The following is a 23,235-nucleotide window of genomic DNA, read 5'->3' as shown; positions in this document are numbered from 1 at the left end:
CACGTGGAGATATTTTAATGTTAACAAAATATTTTCAGATCTGAGAAAAATAACAAGCATTATGCAGTAAAAATACTCGATAATATAACGTAAAACGATATTACAAACATGAGCACAAGATATTAAAATAATGATAGTAATCATTTAATATCACAACGAGTCAATGCATCATTTAAATACAATAAAAATAAATATTTCGGGCTATACAACATGCAACAAAAATTTAGATGTTCTGGTGTATGAATTCCAAATAATAAGAGATAACACAATTGGGAATTCATGGAAACATCAAAATGTTAACCTATTGATATATGATAAGTACAAGTCAAATTAATACTAAACATGAAAAACTTCGATGTCAAAATTGAAAGTGACACATACAGCATCTCCCTGAACCACACTATTCAGTCCTACACAACTAAGTATTCATATGCAAATAATGTGATAATTCTCCGCTCTATTGCATTCTATTTCTTGGCCCATAGTCTGTCCAGGTTAAGGCAAACTGTTTTGAGACACACGAGTCACTCATTCCCGTCATACAGAAGTCCTGAAATAAATGAACCGTTCTCTCTGAAAAGGGGGTTTAATGCATGTGCGTAAAGTATCGTCCCAGATTGTGATAAAGTGCAGTCCGCACAGGCAAATCAGGGACGACACTTTCCGCTTTTATGATATTTTCCGTTTAAAGAGAGTATCATTAGCAAAAGTTTAGGCGGAAAGTGTCGGTCCTCATTAGCCTGTGCGGACTGCACATGCTAACCTGGGACGATACTTAACGCACATGCATTAAACCGCCTTTTCACAGAGCACGGCCCAAATCAATTAATTGCTTTAAAATAACTGTTTCTTAAAAAAAAAGCATATAAAATGTAAATGTGCAAATGATGAACAGAGGTGTGTTATGGTGAATGAGATTCTTTCAATGTCATATGTGAGTTTGTAGTTTGGATAAGGAATTACATACCACGACCGTATTCACCAACAATTCTTTAGCAATTCTTAGACTTAAGAATAAAGAAAATTCTTTAGTCTAAGACAAAATTCTTAAGTCTAATTCACCAACACATATTGCTAAAGACAATTTTTAAGAACAAAGAATTTTCTTTAGAATTCTAAGAATGCTCTTGAGCATACTAAGAATAATTCTTACAGATTCCAAGATGGCTGCTAGAGCGAAATTGCCGGGTACCAATGCCGCTTACATTAATAACAAATAATTCTTTATAAAGAACGCTAACAAGCGTTGGTGAATACCGATAAAGTATCGACCTAAGAACGTTCATAGAAAAGAACAGAATGAAGAATTTTCTTTATTCTTTATTCTTAAGTAAAGAATACGGCCCCAGGACTCCTTAATATTAATTTAAAAAATAACATATATTTCCAAACTCATACTTTATTTCTAATAATATTAATTAATTAAGATGCGGATTGTACATAGACAACGTACGTGCTCTGTGGAAAGGGGGTTTAATGCATGTGCGTAAAGTGTCGTCCCAGATTAGCCTGTGCAGTTCGCACAGGCTAATCAGGGACGACATTTTACGCCTAACTTATTTTTTGCTAATAAGAGACTTTCTTGAAACGGAAAATATCATAACAGCGGAAAGTGTCGTCGCTGATTAGCCTGTGTGGACTGCATAGGCTAATTAGGGACGACACTTTTCGCACTTGTATTTCACATAGCGCGGTTCATATGGATTCTATTTAGCAAGTTACTGAGCGTTATGATAAATTTTGCCAGTTAAATTAAAAATTGCTGACTTTAACACAATATGACATTCACTTTTTATTAGCTTATTTATTTGAAATATTTATTCAAGTTTTATGCGAAACAATAATTTTCTTCTGAGAATTGTGTATCGCATTGAAAAGCACTGTTTTAGTTGTTATGCGCAAGAGACCGAGTATTAAAGACATATTAGAACCGATGCAAACGTTATGTGAATTCTTACTTAATCTTAACAACATAACATGCAAATACCACGCGATCTACAAATGTATATTGTAAATTGACTTATTTTTCGTGTTGTGAAAACATTATACATCTTTGTATAAATAAGTTCTTTTTTTCTATAGAATAACCCGGATGTGGTAAACGAAAACATCGTTGTTAAAGATTAAACTTTTTCAATACAAGCACATGCGAGGATACTAGTCCTGAATATACAGACACCACGAAGGTGACTTGAGCCAACATACCAGCAATACAGGCGGTCATAAAGCACGCCACATTTCCGGCTATCATGGCCCTCACAACGACCTGGGTTATGGCGCCCTTCCGGTTAGGGGCCATTGCCCCAAGAGCCCCTATCATGATTCCTATAGACGACAAATTGGAGAAGCCACACAGAGCATACGTCGCGATAACAGTTGACCTGTCCTGTAACACAATAATACAACAATTCATTCAGTAGTTCTGCATGTGCGATATACAGACCTTGTAATCCATTCATTCTTTCGCGAGGCGTGGTGGTGTTTGTTGTACGCTAATATAAAAATATACTGCATATAGACCCATTTTCGCACGACGCAGGTCATATAATTGCTATACCCAGTGTAGCTTCATTACGTCAAACCTATTGTACAATGTCAAAACCATGAAATCTATACTATTGATTGCAAAAACGGTCATAAGGTTACAAATAATTTTACTGGACTTTCTTGGATAGATATTGACAGTTTATTGCAAGATTTAATTTATCCAGATTAGCTGATTACTAATTATGGATATTCTGATAATCGCTCTAGTCAAGGAGGCGGTCGCATGAATATTGCATACAAACTAGTACTATGCCATTGTTTTTTGAAAAAAAAAGTGTATTTAATGTGGATGTTTTGAATTGAGAATGGGCTTCTCCCATATCCTCTATATTTTCACATCATCTTTTTGAAACGATCTAGTCACTTACATTAACTGTTGTGAAAAAAAAAACAAGATATGTTTTGTGAAACACTATGTCCCCCCGATATATTTGACCTTTGACCTTGAATGATGGCCTTGACCTTTCACCACTCAAAATATGCAGCTCCATGAGATACACATGCATGCCAAATATCATGTTGCTATCTTCAATATTGCAAAAGTTATGGCCAATGTTAAAGTTTGACGCAAACAAACAAACCAAGAAACAAACAGACAGGACATAAACAATATGTCCCCCAGTATAGACTGGGGACATATAAAGTTAAAGTTACGCGGCTGTTATAGTATTACTTTTTGCTGAATAAAACCTAATCTAAATATAGGAATTATGAAACTTTGCAAACAAGATCACCAGATGAATTTTCAGGAACACCCTCTTCTATTTCTTGTCAGAGACCAATATTCAATACAAAACAGAAAAGTTTACTCAAAGCTGGGGTTTAAGCATTTTAACTGTCATGCGGGAGTATTTAACCGGTTGAAAGGCGTGCCCTGGCGTAATGGATATGGTGTCCGCCTAGCGATCGGAAGGTCCATGGTTCGATTCCCACTGTGTGAGCGTTCTTAGGATATCCCCAGAATACATCAAGTACTGGTTCTAGGCCCAGGAAACGGACTCGATTGCATTTCAAATAATCCTGAGGCTTTCGATGCACTCGATTTAAAAATAAATAGGTTTAAACTAAAATAAAGGCGTGCCAAACATCCTAATACTTGGCCTACAGATCAACAGTGGCGTGCTGTTGTTAAGATTTAGCTCGTCGATTATAGTTTTCATAGACAAAACACATCTAATTGAAGCTCATCTACGCTGTTACCTACAGAGAGCAGACCGCCAAACAGTGTGGTGCTGTAGTCGAGCTGTTACTTACAGAGAGCAGACCGCCAACCAGTGTGGTGCTGTTGTCGGGCTGTTACTTACAGAGAGCAGACCGCCAACCAGTGTGGTGCTGTTGTCGAGCTGTTACTTACAGAGAGCAGACCGCCGACCAGTGTGGTGCTGTTGTCGAGTATGAGATCATCGTTCTTGTAGGACACATGCACCGTGACATTGGCGGCAGTAGCGTTCCCCATGTAATCGTCGTAGGTGCCCTTGTTCTTGATGTAAACGCTAAGTTCTATGAAAAAGATAATATATCTTGTGTTATATAGATAGAAATATCCTATATACCGGTAGATTGAAATATCTTATATAGATAGAAATATATTACTAGTATATTTCAAGTTTTAAAACAGTGAATATTTTGTTTTTAACCAGTCATCCAAAAAATGTTACAAATCATACCGAACTCACGTGTGTTTAAAAGGTTAATATGTGCACATGTTAAGTTTTGTTAAATTTCTAAAAGTCGTATCTTTTTATCGAACTTGTTTGTATGCACTACTTTATGCCATGACACGTGTGAAAAAACAAGCAAATTCGTTGAATGGATATCCCCCGCCAATATGCTTCTGGACACAAAAGTTTTCTGGACGGATGGACAACGCCCTTTGACTTTAATGTGTGACCTTGACCTTAGCCCCTAGGATTATGTGTGTTGAATATGAAGAACCCCCAGATGTTTGAGAACAACTATAGCAGGTTTCATGGCTCTGGCTCATGTGTTAATGGAGATAAAGCTCTAAGCTTATATTAAAAAGCATTTTTTCAAGATACAAAGGGCCATAACTCCGTTATTAACAGATGGCGTACAATGCCAATGGGCGGAAAGACGGACTGACGGCTTACGGACAAAGCCAAAACAATATCCCTCCACCTATGGCGGGGGATAATAAAGCAGCCGTTCGGACAAATACTGCCGATACGGACAAGTGACAAATCATATCCGTGCTATTACCAATCAAAAGTGCAATACTACCCATATGAGAGCCTCGGAGTGGGAAAACTGGACTTAATGCAAGGGTTTCAAAGTTTCGTCCCAGATTAGCCTGTGCAGTCCGCAAAGGCTAATCAAAGGCGACAGACTTTCCGCTTTTATGGAACTTTTCGTCTAAAGGAGGCCTCTTATAAACGAAAACCCAGTCTAGGCGGAAAGCGTTGTCTCGGATAAGTCTGTGCAGACTGCACAGGCTAATCTGGGACGAAATTTAACGCACATGTATGAAGCCCAGTTCTCACACAACGAGGCATCTAACAAAAACTAAACTGACCGGTATACGCCACGAACTCGTTGAGGAAGGTTTTCGTTCCAATGAGACTGGCCACCTTGAAGACGTCCTCGATAGTGGAGCCGAGGAGCCACGCAATCGGGTAGAACACGTAGGAGCAGATTAACTGGAAATAACACGTAGAACAGATTGACTGGAACTGACACGTAAAAACAGATTGACTGGAGAAAACACTTACGTACAGGTCAATTTAAATAACGCGGAGGAATAGGTTAACTGGAAAAAAAATACTTATGAACAGATTAACTGGAGTTAAAACGCAGGAACAGATTAACTGGAAATAACACGTATAAGCAGATTACCTGGAAATAACACTTAGATGCAGATTAATTGGAAAGAACACGTAGGAACAGATTAACTAGAAATAATACGTAGGAACAGATTAATTGGAAATAACACGTAGGAACAAATTATTTGGAAATAACACGTAGGAACAGATTAAGTGGAAATAACACGTAGGAACAGATTAATAGGAAATAACACATAGGACCAGATTAACTGGAAATAACACGTAGGAACAGATTAGTTGGAAATAACACGTAGGAACATATTAATTGGAAATAACTCGTAGGAACAGATTAATTGGAAATAACACGTAGGAACCGATTAATTGGAAATAACACGTAGGAACAGATTTATTGGAAATAACAAGTAGGAACAGATTTATTGCAAATAACACGTTGTTACTAATCAAATGGAAGCATTTAGGGCATTGTTGTCATCAATTGCAAATCCGTTAGGCACGCGGGTATAACGGATAACAGGTAAGAACATATAAACTGGAAATAACACGAATGAAAAGATTAACTGGGGAAAAAAACGCGAAGGTACAGAGTAAATAATAAGCCAGATGTCCTCAATGGCTGACCAAAGGCGCAATTGAATAAAAACATAATTGTAGAGAGGTCAATGAAGAGCGCTTCATTAAAATGTCCCGGCTCTCGCAGAGTCGTTTGACAAAACTCCAGAAAAATAATCCGAAGAATTTCAAAACCATCTGGATTCAGAATTAATGTGCCACCGAATAAAACCCAAAATTCAATTCAATAGAGGACTAATTAAACCCATGGGATAAAACCGAATAAGAAATTAAACAATACATATTTGAATTAAATAAACGATAAGATTAAGACCGTAAATTAATAACTACATTCAAACTTCTATAAGGAGGCACTGTTATACCGAGAAAGTAAGCGGAGGATCGTTGATATTGACTCTGTGTCCAAACCAGGTCAAGGTCGCGTCGAGGAAATGCAAGATGGCGATGAAGGCGATGAGATTGACAGCGATGTTGGCGATAAGCTTGATGGACACGGCGGCTCCGTTGCTGGCAGCCTCGATGATGTTGTGCTCAGTGCTGGGTGTGGAGAAAAGTGGACTCAATGCAGGAGGAAATACACATCATTGGAGTTGCGCTCTGGGAAAATAGGACCTAATGCATGTGCGTTGAGTGTCATCCCAGACAAGCCTGTATAAGCCGCACAGGCTACACAGGGATAACCATTTTCGCCTTTTCGGTTTTTTAATAAAGGAAGTCTTTTCTTAATTGAAAATCAGTTTAAGCGGAAAGTGTCGTCCCTGATTAGCCTGTGCGGAGTGCACACATTAATCTGGGACAACACTTTACGCACATTCATTCAACCAAATTATCATAGACGCTCATTTATATAATGTAAGAACACTAGAATAATTAAGTTGGTTGTGCTTAGTGCTGTGAGTGGCGAATGTACAGCTCGAGTGTGCTTTTACTAGAAATGGGTTAGGGTCAGTGATGGAAGTAGAGAAGGGGCCGGTCTTGAAGAACAAAAATAACTAATAATTTCAAAAAGGCATGTTAGAAGTACATGTATCTTATAAATTAAAGATAGATGCGTAAATTGAAAAAAAGACATTGATCCCATGGATGAGTAGCTGGGAGTAGCTACGCGATAATTTATGAAGTGTGGTGAGGTAGATAATAGAGCATTGGATATATGCAGGGACATCTATAATTGTCGATACGCTTCATACACCCGCACAACCCAGGCTGGAAGTCTTGATGTTGTGCTTTGCTGCTTTAAACGCGTACAGACTTGCGCATTTAACCAACCTGTTTAAGTTACTATGTCTAATTGTTGACACTAGAATCAGACTTTATATCGACTTTACTCGCTACGCATTGTCATAGTAGTGTGATACCGAAAAGAATTTGTTAAACGAGTAAAGTCGAGATATAGACCGAATATTTTACGCAATAAACGCTTATCTTGCTGGTATAGCTGGAAATTGCGCGACATTAAACAAATAATAAAAGTAATAAAGGTTATACAAAGGCTAAAAATACCTGACTCAGCATGGACGTCGCCATCTTTTTGTAATTCCATTTTTTCCATCGGAAACATGATATATTTTGCATATAACATATCAGTTTTTAAATACACAAAACTAGTATATCTGTTTAACATTTTTTCGATATTAGTTATGGTACATAGAAACTATATAGCTATATGGTTGGTGTGAATAAAATACGTTTAAAACAGTGTCAATGTCAAATATGATTTTAAGGTTTACCAATAGGGAATAGCATTACAAGAAGTACATAAAGATCTAGGTTAAACACACAGACACACTCAGAAAAAAGTTTATGTTGCTTTAAGGTAGGTGTATTATACAAAGTTTATTTAAAGTTGTTTTTAGGGTAGGTGTACTAATTGGGCATAAAACGCGCACAGCGAGTATAAAATATATGTCTTTTATTTTGTGTAGTCGCGATTAATTACTCGAGATTAATTATGTTATTAAAAAGGAAACGAAAGCATCTTTTTCATGTTTGCATTTAGAGATACATCTTAAGCCAATAAAAACGCAGAGTTTATAATGTGTGCATTGTTGAAATCAGCTATGGTCAAATTGCATAAAAATATATTTGAAAAATTTAGTTCAATGTTTTCCAACCGTTATAACTTGTTGTAAAAAGTTTTTGATAATTTGTTTCACTGATAATATCTCATTAGCACAATAAATATTTATTATTGTATCTTTTCTACGACAATTCTCAACGTTTGTTAATGAAACAACACGGTTGTTTATTTTTTTAATATGTGGCAAAATTTTGGAATGTGTCTATTTTCTATCTGTAAACTGGCCCTTTTTATACAGATAGCGTGCATATAGGTCATTGACCAATCGTTAAGGTATGCATAACTGTTTTTTTGGCAAAGAATAAAAAATTTAATGAAGTGGAAATAGGATGACATATGTGTAACCCAGCAAGAAAAATCCCCAAACACAATGGGGATTCAGCCCATGATCTCCCGGTTCCAAATCAGGCAGACACTCTACCGCGTCGCTATAAAAGCTAGCTCAAATAGCAAAGCAGTATATGTGCTCCTTATACAGAACCCCGCTACTCATGCAACATCGGTTGTCACATAAGCAAATTACTGCAGCCCGTCTCAATAAAGAACTATTGACACTCTATACCCTTTCTTCACATTGTAAACGTCTTCCGCACGTGTTTTTGACTTTTTTGTTTCCGGCCAGAACAGTTTGGCCATGGCGAGGGCAGCGGGAGCGCTCATTACTGATGCCGACAGCAGATGATTTGGCGGAACCTAATCGCAAATTTATTTATACAGATATATTACCATATAGTAGAAATAAAATAAATATACCATACAAACATGTTACTTTTTTTAAATAATTAACATGTTTCGATCATAGCCTTCATCAGTAGTATCAATAAACACTTACTTCTTACGAATTCAATTGGAGCTCACATCAAATGACTTCAAGATAACCGAGATAATGAACCTTTTTACTGCTTTGCATACTAAATGTGTAAGTCTTATAAGTAAAGCAACAAACTTATTTTCAAACAAACTGTAGAGTTTTTCTTACTCCCATATTGATATACGCAGCCATCACCGAGCCAGCAATGGTGGCAAAGCCCCCGGTACACACGGCATGCAACTCAGACTTGGTCATCGCCTGAATGAATGGTCGTATCATCAGCGGCGCTTCACTCTTAAAGGCAACCAATCACAATATGAAATGAACATCATTTCGGGAAAACGGGGTTAAATGCACGTACGTAAAGTGCTGTCTTAGATTAGTATGTGCAGTTCGCACAGGCTAATCAGTGACGACATATTTTTCGTTGTAAGTAGGTCGTCTCTCCTTATCGAAAATCATGATTAGGCGGAAAATGTCATCCCTGATTAGCCTGTGTGGACTTTACGGGTTTATCTTTGACGACACTTTGTAACGTAACGCCCCATCTAACAACCCATTTTGATACAAGATTTTTTTTAAGCAGACCCGTTTGTATACGATACCATTGAGAAAGTGGACCAATTTCAATACAAGAATTTTGATAAACTGAACCCATTTCAATACTAGAATTTGATTCCACACATAATCAAAATTTTCTACGAAACATATATTTTTATCCAAGATGTCACAATGAGAGAGTTTAATTCGGTGTCCACATGTATTCAGTTTGGTAAAAAATGTTGATCACTGTGAGAGGTACATACATACAGTGCTTGGCTGGGCTAAATGGCTTATCAGAAAATTTATTGATCTCATGATCATAATATAATGACCATATTGTACCCAGGGATATTATACCACTGTATCATGCTGGTAGAATTAATTAATTTGTTCAAGATCTCTATCAGTCTGGTTTCTACTCCCTGGAGAGACAGTAATGTTCCAAGTTACACCTGTATATTTACAGGTTATGTGATTGCGGAAACAGCTGGGCGAAATCAATTTACTTTTTGATACCCATTTATATACAAGAATGAAATTTATCATACCTATTTTGATACTGATACGTTCAAATCTATATGCATTTATATGCAAGCGAATTTCTGATTTCAATACCCATATGTATACTTAGATGCTCAAAACCATACCCATATCTATAATTTTAGTCGAAAAACACACCATATATTTTTGGCACACCCCTATATACCCGTATATAGGAAGTTACCCCCCCCCCCCCCCCGGGTATATGATTAAATGTCAGACATTACCAATAGAGGTTGTACATGCATAAAACCCTCTTTTAACCGAGAGAGGCTCGACTTGAAGAGAACATACTCTACAATTATATACGACTGTATGTCATTCCCGTTTGCGATAAGGTGACTTCTTATGTATCAATTAAACGACCTACTTAACGGTCTCGTCTTCAGCTAATATATCAAAACACATCTGAACAATTATTTTCCATATAAACATCGTATTCAGGGGCGGATCCAGGATTTCTGGTTGGGGGGGGGGGCTAGATGGCTAGATATTGAAAGATTTGCTGGGGGTCCAGGGAGTCGCTAGGGCCCCTGGTGGGTGCAGGACAGAGCCCTGCTAGGGGGTTCGAGGTGGCGAAACCCCACGGAAGCTCCACGATTTAAGTGATTTTGAATGCCGTGACAACCACTTCTCGAGCATGTCACGCCTTATGTACTCTCATCAAAGTACCTTCTTATAATGCCAAACAAAAAGTGCATAGTTTATACGTAATACAGATGGATGTAGCCGGGAGAAATGCGTTTTGGCGTTGACGCATTCATCTTTGTTGACATAAAATGCAGCGGAAAGAGAATCAATGTGCAAAAAAGGAATACATCAGAATCGCAAAGTTCGACTTGAAAAACCGGGCGACAGAGAGTACTAAGTTAAAACATTTAGCGATTGTCTGTGAGTGTGAATAGTGGGAAATGTTGTGCACGAAAATGAATAAAAATGAGTTTAAATAGGTGATTTAGATCTAGTTAAATGTGAAACATCAAGTGAATCGACTTTACTTTGGCGATTTTTTTTTTTTGGGGGGGGGGGGGCGTACGCCGCGTCCGCGCCCCCCCCCCCCCCTTGGATCCGCCTATGTTATCTATGTTATTAAGAGCACAGTAATGAAGGCACATTAATTAATTTAATAAGACTGAACCATTTATGCGGCAAAATCCCACAATAAATTTAGTAATTCAAAATTCGTTATTGCGTGACTTACTTGACCAATGAAAATGTTTGCCGCCGCGTTTAAACTCTCTGTTGGCGAGGTGCCGAGACAGAAAGCGAGGAAGCGGGCGATGTTCCTGATTACGAACTGCATCGCCCCCAAGTAGTAGAGCATCGAAATAATCGAGCTAAAGAACGTTATGACCGTCAACACCTAGAAAACACAAAAATATAGTGATTCTGTCATTGGTCAATATCGAAACAATTATGTTATTCCGTAGTCCAACTTGTTGACGCTCTCAAATATTAAGCACCTTTTTTATATTGGTAATATTTGGAGCATTTAGCCCATATCAAAAGTAACTCTAAATTCTTTGCGCGCCTTATAAATAAGACTATGTTATTCCGTTGCAAATCGTTTGCCCCGTCTGTTCCCATGGCATAACGTATCTGTAATTATTAGTTTTCATTTAGCATGTATAACTCACAAACAATTTAACATTATTCGTCAACCGGTGTCCTTGTATATATGTAATATTTTACTGGTATTCATTTGAATTGGAATGCATTGTATATTGTAGAATAATTATCCCATGTATGTTCGGAAAGTACGCCTGTGTACTAATTTGAATACTTAAACATCGTCAAATGATATGAAAAAAATAACGTTAAAGAAAAAGTACCTTAAAAGCGAAGTAGTGCATAGTGTATGTCTCAGCCCCAAACACAAACTTGGAGCCTGCGTCCGTGTGCTCGAGGAACTCACTGACCCGGTCCCCTAGCCACTGGAAGGCCTTATAGCCCCACGTGGTACGCAGGATGAGAAGGGCGAAGTAAAACTGCAGTGCAAGGCCCCAGAACACCGGCCGGAACTGAACCTGCAGGCAAGTGATGTAACTAAATGAGACGCGCTCTGAGATAACGGGGTTTAATAATGTGCGTAAAGTATCGTCTCAGATAAGTTTGTGCAGTCCTCACAAGCTAATCAGGGACGACACTTTCCGCCTGGACTGGATTTTCGTTTAGAAGAGACTACATTTAAACAAAAGACTAATCGGCATCGAAATCCAGCAACCATTTGCCATATTACACCATAAACCCGTGCAATAATATATTTTTTAATATTGGATTGGATAAATAGCTTATCTGCATACACTCTTCTTATATAATATGATTTTACAGTACATGTATAATGAATAATGACGCTTGAAGTAGATCATATAAGCAAACATGACAATAATCATATTTTCATATATTCGGTTGTATATGCAAATTCAGAGAAGCATCGTAAAACATAAGTAAAACTTGTTTCCAGCGTTACCTGTGCGGGCCTGTAGGAGAAGACGTAGAAGATAAGAATGAAGGCGGCGACTCCCGCTGCCGACCTCAGATTGTCTGGTCTCTTCATCGCCACCTCTACCACCACATACACTAGCACGAAAATGACCGTGCCGATCACAAAGAACCAGTAGATTCTAAATGACAAAAGATTAGTTCCATACCAATTTTACAAAGTCTGCTTATATAAATTCCCTCGTTCTATATTGAATTTAAATTCCGTGGTAACGATGAATCGATAGCTGCAAGTTTTCTCAAATTTGTTTTAAAGTGTTAAATACGTTTTCTGTTTAATTGGATCGGCTGTTCATGTGAATATGTTTGACATTTAATTGATAAACAACGCCCTTTACTGAAAAACTCAACGCCATTTCAACGTTGCACTCACGCATTGTTCAGTCTCTTGGTGGTCGCGGGGCTGCAGTTCTCCATGCAAGACACTTCTCCGAAGCACGCCTTACTGAGCCGGGTCCAAAACACCATGTAAATAACGAGCACCCCCACGAGCACGCTAAGCCATAGCAACCGTACCATGGCCTCATCTTTGGGGTCGAAGAATTTAATCATGGCGTAAAGAAAGTAGGCGGTGTAGAGACCGGATACTAGGATGCCAAATGCGGTCCATATTGCTGTAATTGAAAACATAAGTCATTATTTTTTGGAGAATTTATTGAAGAAAAGCAAGTATTTGCTACTCTGTTTTGTCACTGATTTCCAAACGAAACAGCGCTGCATGCAAGCGTTAACAAACACGTATGGCACACAATTTTAATTTTCTTCAAGGCAATAGTTCTGCTCTGAATCTATTCCGTAAGATCAGATTAATAGAAATCGCTAGTGAGTTGCAAATTATCTAAATGAATTTCGACTGTTTTAATTGTTCAAAACATTTGCAATTATTGCTTTATAGATGTGCACTGTGAATTAAAGCATTTTGTAATCAGAGACAAGCGTTGCGTTAAAATAAAGCTGTTTATAGACCGTTCCAGAATCGATAAATTGACCGCCGCCATATTGTCAGTCACGTGACTGTCCGCCATTACACTACTGCCAACTTCTGCGAGTCAGCGATTCCAAAAGCCAAAGACGTAGCGAATACCCGCTTCGCCGATGTCGGATAAATAAATTACTTAATGAATTTTTTTAGACGATTATCACATTTTTTGTTGTTAAATTGATTGTTTGAAGTTGAGATTGATTGTTACAAATAAAAAAATTAAATGCTCTTGTGTGTTTGTTTTTTTGTGTGTGTAAACAAGTGGTAATCATCGGCGTAAATTTGCCGGTTCAGTCGCTCATATTATTTTGATTAGACATGTTACTTATTACTTGTTACAAACCATTCACGCATGTATTGTTGTGTTGATTTTAATAGCCGCAACATCAAGCAGATTATACTTATTAAAGATTCTCGCGAAATTAATTAACGCTAATTGTTTTAAATGGGTAAATAAGTATGGTATTTTTTATACGCCTTCCATTATTTTTCTTGTTCTAACTGAAATCAGATATAAACAAATTGTTGTTTGGATTTAAATTAATTTTGTGAGCTGGAATTATGTCTCGTACAAAAACCCGAACTCTTGGGAGAGTGATATTGATCTTGACGATCTTTTAGGAGATTATATGGAAGATGAAGAGAAAGTAAATATATCTAGTTGAGTAGATTTTCATCTTTGGAATCATTTAACAGCTATAAAGCTAAAAATCTTAAAAAATGTATTTTATAGGTTTTTGCAGTAACGCAAAACATATGGATAACGACGCTTGTTTAGTCAATTAATCGAAACGAAACTCCGAAAAAAACACCTAAATAATATTTCAAAAATATATTTTTTATAGTGCAAAAAGAATTTATTAATACATTTATTGGCATCTTAAAAAAACGCGTCATTAGCATCAAAGTAAAGATTATCTGAATACTGAAAGGCCGACAATTTGACACAACAAAGAGCTTTATGCATAAGCCGTATTATTTTTTGCAGAAAAGCTTCAATAAATCACAATAGTAATACATCTAATTATAAAAATATAATTATAAATGGCATGAGTACGTTAGTGTGATAAACACGTGAGTGATAGAAAGTGTAAGGGGTGCATTGAAAATAAACGTACTACAAAGCCCTATTAAAAGCGAAGTGCATGACAGTATTTACATGTAATTTTAATTTGATGGGTTATGTACAGAGAATGACGCTATTGAGGAATATTAACATACAACTGAAAAACACAACTTTACATGATGCAAATTGAACGGTGTATTCATGTATATTGAAAACTTGTTACTAGTGAGTATGAGTGGCAAATATCTAACATTTTAACACACATATATCTATATACATATTTTTTTAAAAACATTATTTACCCCCGTTGGTGTCAAATGTAATTTCTTGTTTTTATGATGTCGTTCGTGCATTGCCGTAACATTAAATCTTTAACGAAATGACGTAGTTTTAATTAACCGATACCCGCTAAATACGTTAAATGTTATGTTTTTAGGTAAATTTTATAATTATCAAATACTTTTTTTCATAAATTTAACCAGGGAATAAACGGGCTAGTATCTTTACGGTGTACAATTTCTGATAATCTATATTGGACATAACTTTTAATTTGTACAATATGTAACATATCTAATGTACGCAACTGTTAAGTATGTCGGAGGTAAAATATTAAACCAAATGACTGCTTAATACTAAGAGGATCATTTCTGTCATATGTTTTGTTGTGTTTTTCTAAACGTTACATGTTTACTTATTATTGATGCAAGTTGGCAATTCAGTATTTGCGGTAACGTAACTTTAAAGAAAGGTACCCCAAAACAATTGTGTTGCATTCCGCAAAAGCGTCATGAAATGTGTAGATTTGGTAAAAATGTATTTTTCTTTAAATCCGGGCCAAACCTGCATCTGCCGTGTGTTACCATACAATGTTAAGTATCAAAGACAACATTCTATAGATGCCAATATAAACGTGAGTTGTTGCCTTTTCTCTTCCAAAAATCCCGTATTAACCTTCAAAACACTGCTTACTCAAGTCTTTTATTTGCTTATATCACTTCCATAGGCATTAAAAGGACAAACTTATATTTTGGTCGTAAATCTACATGCTGAATGAGTACGTTTAATTATTTATATTGAGTTATTGCCTCTTTTTCTTGCAAAAAAGACTTATAGATCATTGGCTACTAGTCTTTGATTTCAAAATCCATTCGACATTTGTTGAACAGTTTTATCATATTATTTTTCGAATGTATTCAGTATGTTTCACTTTGACTTACATGTGGTATTTGTTATTTTGTAGCGGTAATTGAATATTTAATGAGGGCACCATCAAAATGAATAAACGCCATCGAAAAACAAACAGTTGTGACAGAAACATCATTTATCATTCAACCTCGAGAAATTGCACACGCGTCTTTAAAGAGACCCTCAACCACGAATGACGAAAAAAGAAAAGTTCTAAAATACAATTATTTTTTACAACTATTAGTTTATATTGATTAAAATAATACGACTGGTATATTACTTGAAAAAAGTTGTTAAGTTTTCATATTTTCATATATTCGGTTATAACATTTTACTGGGTATGTGTACCAGGTAACTACCAGTTAACTATAAATAACGCAAGTAGATAGATCATCATCGTCACGCGGTAAACCCAGGAATGCAAATTGTGCATGCGTAGTAAATTGTATATATTATATATATATATATATATATATATATATAATGATCATTCTACTTGCGTTATTTATAGTGTGTATATCGTTATATCACCTATTTTCGCGATGTACTTTCGATTTCATATCGCGAAATTTTATTACCTAATATACTGAAAATATGAACTTTTTTCAATTAATGTAATATGCCAGTCGTGAAATTTTAATCAATATAAACTAATAATTGTAAAAAGTTCGGTATTTTAGAACTTTTCTTGTTTGCGTCATTCGTGGTTGAGGGTCCCTTTAAGCCATATTTTATATCATTTGTTTGCATTGTTCCTTTACATTTCGAATTTGATATTGAATAGTGTACTGTAATGTCATTAAACAAGGCAGTAATTGGTTTATTTCCAACATCAGTCAACCGTTTTAATACGTTATGCGTCAGAAATAGGAATACTTGTCTACAAAAGTTATCTATAAAAAATTAATGAAAATTATTTAGTGGTGATATTTCAATATTTATTGTCAGAGCTTTTAGGGCCATAATCGCCTTTTTGTCAATAATTGCACTCTTGTTTATTAAATATAATAAATCAAACGGCATGGTGAAAACGAAACATTATTGTTGGTTGCTCACATATATGTACTGTTAATGCACTAATTACTCTACCATATATCATATTACCTGTACATGAAAGATTTACTAATTTTCACAGAATAATATTTTAAGAAAATTTTCGGATAGTATGCAGAACATTTGGCAAACAAACGTATTTATTAGTTGTAAACATGATTGTTCTTTAACTTCTTTATACTATTTTTATGTCACATCATGCATGTAAAGGGCGCAAAACGGAAACAGCACACAAATGCAAACACTATCTAAGTTGAATGTATTGTGTCTTATTTTATACTTGTATTACTAATATTGTCACAAAACTACGACGAAAATCATCAGCATCCCTAATAATGCATAAATGCAATATGAACAGTATAAAAAGACCGATGTGGGCGTGCAATGCAAATAGAAGATTAGCATATATTTATCCATTGACATTGCATATTTGCGTGTACTTATACCTATGATTTAATAAAATTAGAAATGTGTACTCTACATTTTCTTGATAAGCGTCTGATGTGCACTTCCTTAATCGTTGTAATCTTTCAGAAAGGCAAGTTCAGAAAAATTAATAAGACCGTGTATTTACTTTACCTTTCGACATACAGTAGCCATCGGGTTTTTGTGCTTAATACCTGACCTGACATAAATAAGAATCTGTGCTGACTTGTTTGGAAATTCTTACTGCATAAGGCAATAAAGTTAACAATTGTTGACATTTGAACTAATAGTATGAACTTTTCAAAGAAGATGACCATCTGGTTCTTCAATGAAACCTAATGGATTACCGGTTGGTGTACAGTAGTGCCCAGTTGTTTCAACAGCCATCAATGCATGGGAGATTTAGAGTAGGGAAGACGCACACTGATCGTTCAAGTAAAATCTTATTTGCGACATTTTACCTCATGTTTGCGACATATTAAGGAATTGAAATTGTCTTACACGTAGCAATTTGGTTATTATGTGAAACATAGCCCCGTCTTTATTATATCCTTAATATATCTTTAATATATATTTAATCACGGGTGGCAATTTATTCCTTAATTCTTCAATGCATATGCAGGTTAGAACCTGGAGGAACATAAGTAGTATATGAGCAACAATGTGCTATAGTTTGACCTTTGATTTGCAAACTATTAACTTGTCCTAAATGGGAGCATCATAACCTTTAATTATGTCATTGACCTTCAAGTTAGCTACCCTTGTTTTTTTGCAAGACACATCGTCTGATAAAGGTTAACATGTGTAATAAGATATTTGTTTACTCATTTGATAGCTAAGTAAAATTTAGCTTAAACAAGTGATATTTAATTTAAATCACATATAGCTTAAAAAAGACCCATTTTAGCATTGAAATGCTTATATAGACATTTGACATTGAATTATAACCTACATATCTGGATTTTGGGTGCAACACATCGTTATACATAGCGTAACATGTGTGCCAAGTTATTTTGAAACCCTTTAATGCCTGAAGAAGCTTCGGATAGGCCGTTGGGTGCTATGTTAAACATTTAATCTTGAAATATGACCTTCACTTTAAAACAAAAGTCATTGTGCCAACAATCGGCAACCTGGGTCTATTTGTTGCAAATGATTAATTATGTTGTGACCAGCAAATATTCTTTTTATTGCTGAATCAGTACATTCTTACTTGATTAGCTGAAATAAGTGTGTGGACACGTTTGAACCACATTTCGTATGTAATCAAATACACATTCTTCTTATCGCTATTGTTTGATGAATGGGTTTTCAATATAGGAAATTAATTATTTACATAAACTAGTATTTTATAGTCCTCAAGTGTATTCTACTTTCCAAATATTTACATTGTTAAGGACACTATGTTTGTATAAAACCTTATTAAGATAATTAAAGCTTTGCTTCGATTTTTTGCCTTAATCGTTCATATCATTTACTCAATATTTTGTTTGATCGTAATCTTAATAATAAAATTAATTATGTTGGTATAAACAGCAAACATATTCTTATTTATAATTATATGTATAAAATAACGATTGCGACATTCTCCATGCTCCCTGTTTTTTTTATCTTAGCTGTTTGAAATGCGTATTACCTTTTCTAAGTATTAATATAGAATGTCGATTAAATAATTAAAACTAATACATATTAATCAGAAACGAAATCTAGGCTTTCTCGTACAAAACACATCAAAAACAACTAAAATCAATGACGGAAAACTGCAAAAGTAAATGTATTCTGGATATTTCATTTTACATTCAACAATTTGTGTGTAAGGTTAGAAGATATGCTTTTCAAATCAATGTCAGAGTCCCTTATGTGTCTGCAACCCAATGAAAAAAATTACCGCTCAAAGAAGCCAGTGATAATGGGTTCGATGAAAATCAATTCACTAACACTATTTGTTCTACCTGCAAAATGTTGACTTTATTGTCGTTGAATAAAAACATATAATATTACCGACAAGTGCATTCACAGAGCAATAAATATGAAAAATAATAATTTAGATTTGCATCAGTTGTAAACATTGCACACATATTTGCACATACATGGTAGACAGGCCATTGTAGGTACTCCATATTTAGAATAGCTTTTAATACACTGTATGTTCGAAGCAGCTTTTTATGCATGCACTGTCATATTTTTAATGTTTTTCAAACGTTTGATAGTTGATCCGTCAAAGGGAAGTTTAAACATGTTTACAAGATCGACCATTTTGATCATTAAGTGTAATTATCTTACCAGTTGAGTGCTGTTTAAACGCCAACCCCACACTGGACTGGATGTTGTTCACGAATCGCGCATATCTGCTGTATTCTTCCTCGTCCTCTTCATCACTGTCGTCTTCATACCGAGTCACGTCGTCTCCGGCCGTTACATGTTCCTTCATAACAGAAATTCAGTAACCTGAATTAGTAATTCAACATTGAACGATCAACGTTCAGATTTCGTAATCTGTTCTAGTCAATAGGTTTCCTTACATGTTTTAGCAAGCAGAGATTTAGTTTACGTTACATGTTCAATTCAATAGTTTATTTTTCGTAAACTAATCCTATTAACGCAAGCTTTCGTAACCCGTTTAATTAAAATAACACGTATTTTTAAAAATCGGTTAGGACGACGGACATGTTGTTTTCGTAACCTGTATTTCGCTAATTGTTTTGTACTTTGAAGGTAAATTAAGTTAAAAGAATGAGCACTAGCATGGATTCTTACACTTCCATACGTATTTGTGTAAATGGATTGTGTTATTAGTATAACTGCCCTTTTATTGTTAAGGACAAGGCTCCAAACGCCCTGTTTTCTCTTGTGCAAACAACAAGGTGAAATGCAATAATAATGATAAATGCTCGAAGTTTACTTCGGATAAATCCCTAAATAGGAGTGTGTTGATATAAGAAGGATATTTCGCGTTGTTATGAGCAGAAAGGTACCATTCTGACACAGTGGTATGTTTTCTACGTGCTCGTTCCAACGATTACATCAATAAATTAATTATGTGAGCTAATTTAAGAGAATGAAATGCAACACAATACTTTATATTAATATGACTGTTCAACGTTAACAATTTCTTTTAATATTTACGAAGTGTAGACAAAAGATACTATTTGTTATTTTGCTTTCATGACAAAACATTTTACAGTTAATGTAAAAAAACAACAACATTTTTTGCTTTATACATTGAAACAAGTTAAAACTCATTCAGTGACATTCTAACTAGCACATCGGATGTGCTTATATTAGTTTACTGATCGCGGATGCCTTAGTCACCCTGAAGGCTTTCTTGTCGCATCTCTGACAGGGCATTTGGATTTGTCGATGTAAATTACAAGTTGTTCAAGCGGTTTAACATCCAAGTTCTTGAGTTGTCCACTTTGACGTATGTAAATACCAATAGAAATACTGAGTTCACATTTTGAGTACATTGGCCGAAATGGTTGATAACCAACGATCAAAATTAGTCATTGGGTATGCACCCAGTTTAAATATTGCAAACACATCAATAGAAATGGAGGCTAATGGTGGGAGCATTGGGACAGTCGATAACATTTAGAGAACATTTTGTATCGGACCATTTCATCTCCGCGGTCGACAATCATTACTGTTAAGAGGCGTAATCTTACTATCAGCGTTAGTTGATTATTCATCCGCCTTCATTCTAGCACTCATTACAGCTTTAAAAACTGGCTTAATATGTACTTTAACGTTATGGGACAGTAAATGTTTGAAGATCTAAACGTATATTTGAACTATGAATTTTTGCTGAGTAAACATCGCAAATTTTAATGCGAGTAAATTGTTCATACTAAACTAAATAACATGGTTTGAATAGATGGTGTGCAATTAATATACCTTCGTGCGATTGATCAACTTGATACACAGTTTTCAAATTATTTTTTAAAATAATAAATTGCCAATTAAATATAGTGTGGTGACCTCACGTTTTACCGTTTAACCGGAATATTATTATTAGTTTGTTTTAATGTTTAAACTCAATACCTAATTCCGGTAACAGAACAGTAGTAGTAATGCATATAAGTTACTAAATTCTTGTGTTATTTATTATCCAATAATCAACTGAATGTGAGAATAAACTAAGTGTTTTAACGTTTCTTTGCATGTTGACTTTCATAATTGACAGAACGAAATAAATTGGTCCATAATCCTCCTATTAGCAATATAAGATATAACGATATTAAAAATGAAAAATAACTGATAAATATATATTAATGCATGCGCTCCTATATACCTGTATTTAGCATACATCGCATATGCGTTTTACGTTAGGAGTAGTCCTTAATGATTCATCAATACCGTTTTATCGGGATAAAAAATCGTGTCCCTTTTGAAGATGATAAAGACCTTATACATTGATAAAAGTTAGTGTATTAACAGCTGTATAAGCCAATAAATATATTTATATTATTATCTGCTCATATTCACGTCAAGAAAGCGGGTATACATGTAGATGTTCGCCTTTTACGTAAAAAGTGCCAAGTTGTACATGCCGTATGTTAACGTACCCTTGACAAAGGGGGCCATCTTTATACGCAGAGAAGCCCTCATATATTAAAGCGATTATATTTTAACACTTCGTCTATTGCTTTTTCATAGAATCACTTTAGTATCATGTAAGCTTAAGTGGTAATACGTAATTCAAATAAGTCGAGGGAACGTCAGAATGATATGGGTTTTAACCCATTTATGCCTAGTGGACTCTCCCCTCCTTCTAAATTGGATCAATTTATTTCCAAAAAAATAGGGATGTCTAGTATATTTATTTCTATATTAAGATTATTTCTTGCATAAATTTCTTTAAGCAAACAGCACAGACCCTGATGAGACGCCGCATCATGCGGCGTCTCATCTGGGCCTACGCTGTTTGCCAAGGCCTTTTTTCTAGACGCTAGGCATAAATGGGTTAATGTTACTAATGCGTTTCCAATTCAAAGTGTTGTAACAAAAATCGTAAAGCGTTTGATTTTCACAATGATTATAAGATATATAACATATAATACTTATTTTTCTTAATAAATGTTTATTGTGAAAAATAATATGATATGTATCGTTATTCTTCATATATATCGGTATTCCCCTACTGTATATTAAGTTGTGCGCTCAAGGCGTATAGTGACAGGTCTTGTCGGGAATGACTTAACAGCATTTGCTTGATAAATGTTTTGTAAAACGCAAAGACTTGTAGAAATTATTATTCAGTTTTGATAAAAACAATAAAATGTCATTGATAAGTAACGAAGAAAAAACATATTCGTATATCCCAAATATATGCACATTTAACTGAAGCTATTGAACAAACCTGTTCTGGCAACCCTTTCTTTTCGGTCAGAGTCGCATTGGAATCGTATCCAAATTTTCCGTCTACAGTGGTCTCAACATCTGCCTTGAATGCAATGTTCAATTTTCCATTTACATCTTCACTTTCCCCTAATTCATTACAACGTTTATTATATTTCAATTGAATTGTGTCCGTCATGGCTAGCTCCAATTTGACCGAACACCTCAGGTGCAGTGTAACCTTGATATCATTGCTGATTAATTTACGGTGCGGACATATCCCTCGATTTCCTCTGAGCCTAATAACGGATCTTGGCGATAAAAGTATTTCGTTTACAATTGTATAGGCATAAGCGTTTATTTTCATTATAGTCCAATGATATTGCTTTGATTCAAACTAAATTTGCAGTGCCTTTACTAGCCCAGCTGGAGTGTTTTTCAATTGAATGTCTAAAGAATAGTCATTCATAAAACCTTGTATAAAACAGAGAGGGACAATACACTAAATGGATTGAATGTTAACAAGAAATATCTCAATCGACATTCGAAGGTGAAAATTATATGGAAATGTCAACTTATTTCCATGAATGTACTGAAATAGGGCCGCGCTGTTTGGTTACGTGGTGACCTCTCGAACCCAATATAATTAAGTTTGTACAATGTTTGTTTTCGGACTTAAAGAAATCAATATTATATTAGTAATTATTAAAACGTTAACCCTAAATAAACCTATTATTTTACCACTCCATGTTTTAAAAGTGGTACTCGAATAATATAAATGTTAGTAATTTA

General features: G+C 35.3%; 1 protein-coding gene across 1 annotated transcript; it reads right to left on the bottom strand.

Moving 5' to 3' along the window:
- LOC127856084 (solute carrier family 28 member 3-like) lies at positions 1–22,657 on the bottom strand. The gene is made up of 13 exons (XM_052392075.1): positions 22,466–22,657; positions 19,390–19,531; positions 12,768–13,008; positions 12,363–12,516; positions 11,725–11,919; positions 11,094–11,255; positions 8,978–9,103; positions 8,561–8,691; positions 6,281–6,455; positions 5,081–5,204; positions 3,902–4,047; positions 2,206–2,386; positions 1–550 (listed from the first exon to the last, which is right to left on the bottom strand). The coding sequence occupies exons 1-13, from the start codon at positions 22,640–22,642 to the stop codon at positions 525–527; spliced, it is 1,980 nt and encodes a 659-aa protein (XP_052248035.1). The 5' UTR covers positions 22,643–22,657; the 3' UTR covers positions 1–524.
- Between the last annotated feature and the right edge of the window lie 578 nt (positions 22,658–23,235).

This window comes from Dreissena polymorpha, chromosome 13, assembly GCF_020536995.1.
Source record: "Dreissena polymorpha isolate Duluth1 chromosome 13, UMN_Dpol_1.0, whole genome shotgun sequence".
NCBI classification, from domain to species: Eukaryota; Metazoa; Mollusca; class Bivalvia; order Myida; family Dreissenidae; genus Dreissena; species Dreissena polymorpha.
This window is presented reverse-complemented; position numbering and strand designations above follow the sequence as displayed.